Source organism: Oncorhynchus keta, chromosome 8, assembly GCF_023373465.1.
Source record: "Oncorhynchus keta strain PuntledgeMale-10-30-2019 chromosome 8, Oket_V2, whole genome shotgun sequence".
In the NCBI taxonomy this organism is placed as follows: domain Eukaryota; kingdom Metazoa; phylum Chordata; class Actinopteri; order Salmoniformes; family Salmonidae; genus Oncorhynchus; species Oncorhynchus keta.
Window position 1 is genome coordinate 26,378,137 of NC_068428.1, and position 7,500 is coordinate 26,385,636.

The following is a 7,500-nucleotide window of genomic DNA, read 5'->3' on the forward strand; positions in this document are numbered from 1 at the left end:
GAGAGAGAGGGATAGAGGGAGTCCTACAGTACGTCTCAGGGTGAGAGGGAGAGAGAGGGAAAGAGGGAGTCCTACAGTACGTCTCAGGGTGAGAGGGAGAGAGAGGGATAGAGGGAGTCCTACAATACGTCTCAGGGTGAGAGGGAGAGAAAGGGATAGAGGGAGTCCTACAGTACACCTCAGGGTGAGAGGGAGAGAGAGGGAAAGAGGGAGTCCTACAGTACGTCTCAGGGTGAGAGGGAGAGAGAGGGATAGAGGGAGTCCTACAGTACGTCTCAGGGTGAGAGGGAGAGAAAGGGATAGAGGGAGTCCTACAGTACGTCTCAGGGTGAGAGGGAGAGAGAGGGAAAGAGGGAGTCCTACAGTATGTCTCAGGGTGAGAGGGAGAGAGAGGGATAGAGGGAGTCCTACAGTACGTCTCAGGGTGAGAGGGAGAGAGAGGGATAGAGGGAGTCCTACAGTACATCTCAGGGTGAGAGGGAGAGAGAGGGATAGAGGGAGTCCTACAGTATGTCTCAGGGTGAGAGGGAGAGAGAGGGAAAGAGGGAGTCCTACAGTACGTCTCAGGGTGAGAGGGAGAGAGAGGGATAGAGGGAGTCCTACAGTACACCTCAGGGTGAGAGGGAGAGTGAGGGATAGGGGGGGGGTCCGTGAGTGCGTGCGTGCGACACTGAAGTGTTTGGACTCTCTGATCATGTGTTTCCATAACACACACCCATAACACACAACCATAACACACAACCATAACACACAACCATAACACACAACCATAACACACACCCATAACACACACCCATAACACACAACCATAACACACAACCATAACACACACCCATAACACACAACCATAACACACAACCATAACACACACCCATAACACACAACCATAACACACACCCATAACACACAACCATAACACACAACCATAACACACAACCATAACACACAACCATAACACACTCCTCTAACCCAGTGCTGTCTTTACCCAGGTCGTAGAAGGGAATCTGCAGCTACAGATCTGTTGATGTTGGCTTCAGTTCAGTAGAGCATCCAGATACCGAGTACTGGTCTGGATCTAGTGTACTGGTCTGGTTCTAGTGTCCTGGTCTGGATCTAGTGTCCTGGTCTGGTTCTAGTGTTCTGGTCTGGATCTAGTGTCCTGGTCTGGATCTAGTGTCCTGGTCTGGATCTAGTGTCCTGGTCTGGATCTAGGGTCCTGGTCTGGATCTAGTGTCCTGGTCTGGTTCTAGTGTCCTGGTCTGGATCTAGTGTCCTGGTCTGGTTCTAGTGTTCTGGTCTGGATCTAGTGTCCTGGTCTGGATCTAGTGTCCTGGTCTGGATCTAGTGTCCTGGTCTGGATCTAGGGTCCTGGTCTGGATCTAGTGTCCTGGTCTGGATCTAGTGTCCTGGTCTGGATCTAGGGTCTTGGTCTGGATCTAGTGTCCTGGTCTGGATCTAGTGTCCTGGTCTGGATCTAGTGTCCTGGTCTGGATCTAGTGTCTTGGTCTGGATCTAGTGTCCTGGTCTGGATCTAGTGCCCTGGTCTGGATATAGTGTCCTGGTCTGGATCTAGTGTCCATCCTGGTCTGGATCTAGTGTCCTGGTTGGATCTAGTGTACTGGTCTGGATCTAGTGTCCTGGTCTGGATCTAGTGTCCTGGTCTGGATCTAGTGCCCTGGTCTTGATCTAGTGTCCTGGTCTGGATCTAGTGTCCTGGTTGGATCTAGTGTCGTGGTCTGGATCTAGTGCCCTGGTCTGGATCTAGTGTCCTGGTCTGGATCTAGTGTCCTGGTTGGATCTAGTGTCCTGGTTGGATCTAGTGTACTGGTCTGGATCTAGTGTCCTGGTCTGGATCTAGTGTGAGTCAGTAGACCAGAACGCCTCAGGTTACAATTTAAACTTGACTACATCTGTTTAAATGTGCAGTAGTGTGTGTGTTTCACTAGGAGGGGTGTAGTGTGTGTGTTTGACTAGGAGGGGCGTAGTGTGTGTGTTTCACTAGGAGGGGTGTAGTGTGTGTGTTTGACTAGGAGGGGCGTAGTGTGTGTGTTTCACTAGGAGGGGTGTAGTGTGTGTGTTTGACTAGAAGGTTTGACTAGGAGGGGTGTAGTGTGTGTGTTTGACTAGGAGGGGTGTAGTGTGTGTGTTTCACTAGGAGGGGTGTAGTGTGTGTGTTTGACTAGGAGGTTTGACTAGGAGGTTTGACTTGGAGGGGTGTAGTGTGTGTGTTTGACTAGGAGGGGCGTAGTGTGTGAGTTTGACTAGAAGGTTTGACTAGGAGGGGTGTAGTGTGTGTGTTTGACTAGGAGGGGTGTAGTGTGTGTGTTTGACTAGGAGGTTTGACTAGGAGGGGTGTAGTGTGTGTATTTGACTAGGAGGTTTGACTAGGAGGGGTGTAGTGTGTGTGTTTGACTAGGAGGGGCGTAGTGTGTGAGTTTGACTAGAAGGTTTGACTAGGAGGGGCTTAGTGTGTGTGTTTGACTAGGAGGGGTGTAGTGTGTGTGTTTGACTAGGAGGTTTGACTAGGAGGGGTGTAGTGTGTGTATTTGACTAGGAGGTTTGACTAGGAGGGGCTTAGTGTGTGTGTTTGACTAGGAGGGGTGTAGTGTGTGTATTTGACTAGGAGGTTTGACTAGGAGGGGTGTAGTGTGTGTGTTTGACTAGGAGGGGCTTAGTGTGTGTGTTTGACTAGGAAAGGTGTAGTGTGTGTGTTTGACTAGGAGGGGTGTAGTGTGTGTGTTTGACTAGGAGGGGTGTAGTGTGTGTGTTTGACTAGGAGGGGTGTAGTGTGTGTGTTTGACTAGGAGGGGTGTAGTGTGTGTGTTTGACTAGTAGGGGTGTAGTGTGTGTGTTTGACTAGTAGGGGTGTAGTGTGTGTGTTTGACTAGGAGGGGCTTAGTGTGTGTGTTTGACTAGGAGGGGTGTAGTGTGTGTGTTTGACTAGGAGGTTTGACTAGGAGGTTTGACTAGGAGGGGTGTAGTGTGTGTGTTTGACTAGGAGGGGTGTAGTGTGTGTGTGTGTTTGACTAGGAGGTTTGACTAGGAGGGGTGTAGTGTGTGTGTTTGACTAGGAGGGGTGTAGTGTGTGTGTTTGACTAGGAGGTTTGACTAGGAGGGGTGTAGTGTGTGTGTTTGACTAGTAGGGGTGTAGTGTGTGTGTTTGACTAGGAGGGGTGTAGTGTGTGTGTTTGACTAGGAGGGGTGTAGTGTGTGTGTTTGACTAGGAGGGGTGTAGTGTGTGTGTTTGACTAGGAGGGGTGTAGTGTGTGTGTTTGACTAGGAGGGGTGTAGTGTGTGTGTTTGACTAGGAGGGGTGTAGTGTGTGTGTTTGACTAGGAGGGGTGTAGTGTGTGTGTTTGACTAGGAGGAGTGTAGTGTGTGTGTTTGACTAGGAGGGGTGTAGTGTGTGTGTTTGACTAGGAGGGGTGTAGTGTGTGTGTTTGACTAGGAGGGGTGTAGTGTGTGTGTTTGACTAGGAGGGGTGTAGTGTGTGTGTTTGACTAGTAGGGTGTAGTGTGTGTGTTTGACTAGTAGGGGTGTAGTGTGTGTGTTTGACTAGGAGGGGTGTAGTGTGTGTGTTTTACTAGGAGGGTGTAGTGTGTGTGTTTGACTAGGATGTTTGACTAGGAGGGGTGTAGTGTGTGTGTTTGACTAGGAGGGGTGTAGTGTGTGTGTTTGACTAGGAGGTTTGACTAGGAGGTTTGACTAGGAGGGGTGTAGTGTGTGTGTTTGACTAGGAGGGGCGTAGTGTGAGTTTGACTAGGAGGTTTGACTAGGAGGGGTGTAGTGTGTGTATTTGACTAGGAGGTTTGACTAGGAGGGGTGTAGTGTGTGTGTTTGACTAGGAGGTTTGACTAGGAGGGGTGTAGTGTGTGTGTTTGACTAGGAGGTTTGACTAGGAGGGGTGTAGTGTGTGTGTTTGACTAGGAGGTTTGACTAGGAGGGGTTTAGTGTGTGTGTTTGACTAGGAGGGGTGTAGTGTGTGTGTTTGACTAGGAGGTTTGACTAGGAGGTTTGACTAGGAGGGGTGTAGTGTGTGTGTTTGACTAGTAGGGGTGTAGTGTGTGTGTTTGACAAGGAGGGGTGTAGTGTGTGTGTTTGACTAGGAGGGGTGTAGTGTGTGTGTTTGACTAGGAGGGGTGTAGTGTGTGTGTTTGACTAGTAGGGGTGTAGTGTGTGTGTTTGACTAGGAGGGGCTTAGTGTGTGTGTTTGACTAGGAGGGGTGTAGTGTGTGTGTTTGACTAGAAGGTTTGACTAGGAGGGGTGTAGTGTGTGTGTTTCACTAGGAGGGGTGTAGTGTGTGTGTTTGACTAGGAGGTTTGACTAGGAGGGGTGTAGTGTGTGTGTTTGACTAGGAGGTTTGACTAGGAGGTTTGACTAGGAGGGGTGTAGTGTGTGTGTTTGACTAGGAGGGGCGTAGTGTGTGAGTTTGACTAGAAGGTTTGACTAGGAGGGGTGTAGTGTGTGTGTTTGACTAGGAGGGGTGTAGTGTGTGTGTTTGACTCGGAGGTTTGACTAGGAGGGGTGTAGTGTGTGTGTTTGACTAGGAGGGGCTTAGTGTGTGTGTTTGACTAGGAGGGGCGTAGTGTGTGTGTTTCACTAGGAGGGGTGTAGTGTGTGTGTTTGACTAGGAGGGGTGTAGTGTGTGTGTTTCACTAGGAGGGGTGTAGTGTGTGTGTTTGACTAGGAGGGGCGTAGTGTGTGTGTTTCACTAGGAGGGGTGTAGTGTGTGTGTTTGACTAGAAGGTTTGACTAGGAGGGGTGTAGTGTGTGTGTTTCACTAGGAGGGGTGTAGTGTGTGTGTTTGACTAGAAGGTTTGACTAGGAGGGGTGTAGTGTGTGTGTTTCACTAGGAGGTTTGACTAGGAGGTTTGACTTGGAGGGGTGTAGTGTGTGTGTTTGACTAGGAGGGGCGTAGTGTGTGAGTTTGACTAGAAGGTTTGACTAGGAGGGGTGTAGTGTGTGTGTTTGACTAGGAGGGGTGTAGTGTGTGTGTTTGACTAGGAGGTTTGACTAGGAGGGGTGTAGTGTGTGTGTTTGACTAGGAGGGGCTTAGTGTGTGTGTTTGACTAGGAGGGGCGTAGTGTGTGTGTTTCACTAGAAGGTTTGACTAGGAGGGGTGTAGTGTGTGTGTTTGACTAGGAGGGGTGTAGTGTGTGTGTTTGACTAGGAGGGGTGTAGTGTGTGTGTTTCACTAGGAGGGGTGTAGTGTGTGTGTTTGACTAGAAGGTTTGACTAGGAGGGGTGTAGTGTGTGTGTTTCACTAGGAGGGGTGTAGTGTGTGTGTTTCACTAGGAGGGGTGTAGTGTGTGTGTTTGACTAGAAGGTTTGACTAGGAGGGGTGTAGTGTGTGTGTTTGACTAGGAGGTTTGACTAGGAGGTTTGACTAGGAGGGGTGTAGTGTGTGTGTTTGACTAGGAGGGGCGTAGTGTGTGAGTTTGACTAGGAGGTTTGACTAGGAGGGGTGTAGTGTGTGTGTTTGACTAGGAGGTTTGACTAGGAGGGGTGTAGTGTGTGTGTTTGACTAGGAGGTTTGACTAGGAGGGGTGTAGTGTGTGTGTTTGACTAGGAGGTTTGACTAGGAGGGGTGTAGTGTGTGTGTTTGACTAGGAGGGGCTTAGTGTGTGTGTTTGACTAGGAGGGGCGTAGTGTGTGTGTTTGACTAGAAGGTTTGACTAGGAGGGGTGTAGTGTGTGTGTTTCACTAGGAGGGGTGTAGTGTGTGTGTTTGACTAGGAGGGGCGTAGTGTGTGTGTTTCACTAGGAGGGGTGTAGTGTGTGTGTTTGACTAGAAGGTTTGACTAGGAGGGGTGTAGTGTGTGTGTTTCACTAGGAGGGGTGTAGTGTGTGTGTTTGACTAGAAGGTTTGACTAGGAGGGGTGTAGTGTGTGTGTTTCACTAGGAGGTTTGACTAGGAGGTTTGACTTGGAGGGCGTAGTGTGTGTGTTTGACTAGGAGGGGCGTAGTGTGTGAGTTTGACTAGAAGGTTTGACTAGGAGGGGTGTAGTGTGTGTGTTTGACTAGGAGGGTGTAGTGTGTGTGTTTGACTAGGAGGTTTGACTAGGAGGGGTGTAGTGTGTGTGTTTGACTAGGAGGGGCTTAGTGTGTGTGTTTGACTAGGAGGGGCGTAGTGTGTGTGTTTCACTAGAAGGTTTGACTAGGAGGGGTGTAGTGTGTGTGTTTGACTAGGAGGGGTGTAGTGTGTGTGTTTGACTAGGAGGGGTGTAGTGTGTGTGTTTCACTAGGAGGGGTGTAGTGTGTGTGTTTGACTAGAAGGTTTGACTAGGAGGGGTGTAGTGTGTGTGTTTCACTAGGAGGGGTGTAGTGTGTGTTTGACAAGGAGGTTTGACTAGGAGGGGTGTAGTGTGTGTATTTGACTAGGAGGTTTGACTAGGAGGGGTGTAGTGTGTGTGTTTGACTAGGAGGTTTGACTAGGAGGTTTGACTAGGAGGGGTGTAGTGTGTGTGTTTGACTAGGAGGGGCGTAGTGTGTGAGTTTGACTAGGAGGTTTGACTAGGAGGGGTGTAGTGTGTGTATTTGACTAGGAGGTTTGACTAGGAGGGGTGTAGTGTGTGTGTTTGACTAGGAGGTTTGACTAGGAGGGGTGTAGTGTGTGTGTTTGACTAGGAGGTTTGACTAGGAGGGGTGTAGTGTGTGTATTTGACTAGGAGGTTTGACTAGGAGGGGTGTAGTGTGTGTGTTTGACTAGGAGGTTTGACTAGGAGGGGTGTAGTGTGTGTGTTTGACTAGGAGGGGCTTAGTGTGTGTGTTTGACTAGGAGGGGTGTAGTGTGTGTGTTTGACTAGGAGGGGTGTAGTGTGTGTGTTTGACTAGGAGGGGTGTAGTGTGTGTGTTTGACAAGGAGGGGTGTAGTGTGTGTGTTTGACTAGGAGGGGTGTAGTGTGTGTGTTTGACTAGGAGGGGTGTAGTGTGTGTGTTTGACTAGGAGGGGTGTAGTGTGTGTGTTTGACTAGTAGGGGTGTAGTGTGTGTGTTTGACTAGGAGGGGCTTAGTGTGTGTGTTTGACTAGGAGGGGTGTAGTGTGTGTGTTTGACTAGAAGGTTTGACTAGGAGGGGTGTAGTGTGTGTGTTTCACTAGGAGGGGTGTAGTGTGTGTGTTTGACTAGGAGGTTTGACTAGGAGGTTTGACTAGGAGGGGTGTAGTGTGTGTGTTTGACTAGGAGGGGCGTAGTGTGTGTGTTTGACTAGGAGGTTTGACTAGGAGGTTTGACTAGGAGGGGTGTAGTGTGTGTGTTTGACTAGGAGGGGCGTAGTGTGTGAGTTTGACTAGAAGGTTTGACTAGGAGGGGTGTAGTGTGTGTGTTTGACTTGGAGGGGTGTTGTGTGTGTGTTTGACTCGGAGGTTTGACTAGGTGGGGTGTAGTGTGTGTGTTTGACTAGGAGGGGCTTAGTGTGTGTGTTTGACTAGGAGGGGCGTAGTGTGTGTGTTTCACTAGGAGGGGTGTAGTGTGTGTGTTTGACTAGGAGGGGTGTAGTGTG

General features: G+C 49.5%; 2 protein-coding genes and 1 long non-coding RNA gene across 4 annotated transcripts in view; 1 reads left to right on the forward strand and 2 right to left on the reverse strand.

The window, feature by feature from the left end:
- Positions 1-501, reverse strand: part of LOC127931391 (adhesive plaque matrix protein-like) — a 3,014-nt gene extending 2,513 nt beyond the window's left edge. For both annotated transcript variants that reach the window (XR_008140956.1, XM_052523921.1), the window contains exon 1: positions 179-501. Coding sequence is in view for 1 of the 2 variants with exons in the window: in XM_052523921.1 (XP_052379881.1) it covers positions 179-466 (288 nt within the window). In the remaining variant the exon portion in view is untranslated. The remainder of the gene's footprint in view (positions 1-178) is intronic.
- Positions 1-7,500, reverse strand: part of LOC118380144 (forkhead box protein O3-like) — a 93,198-nt gene that overhangs the window by 32,302 nt on the left and 53,396 nt on the right. The window lies entirely within an intron of this gene.
- The window catches only part of LOC127931393 (uncharacterized), a 7,070-nt gene continuing 2,186 nt past the window's right edge, over positions 2,617-7,500 (forward strand). The window contains exons 1-6 of the long non-coding RNA XR_008140960.1: positions 2,617-2,934; positions 4,013-4,318; positions 4,858-5,133; positions 5,231-5,450; positions 6,631-6,824; positions 7,062-7,294. This is a non-coding gene — a long non-coding RNA (uncharacterized LOC127931393). The remainder of the gene's footprint in view (positions 2,935-4,012; positions 4,319-4,857; positions 5,134-5,230; positions 5,451-6,630; positions 6,825-7,061; positions 7,295-7,500) is intronic.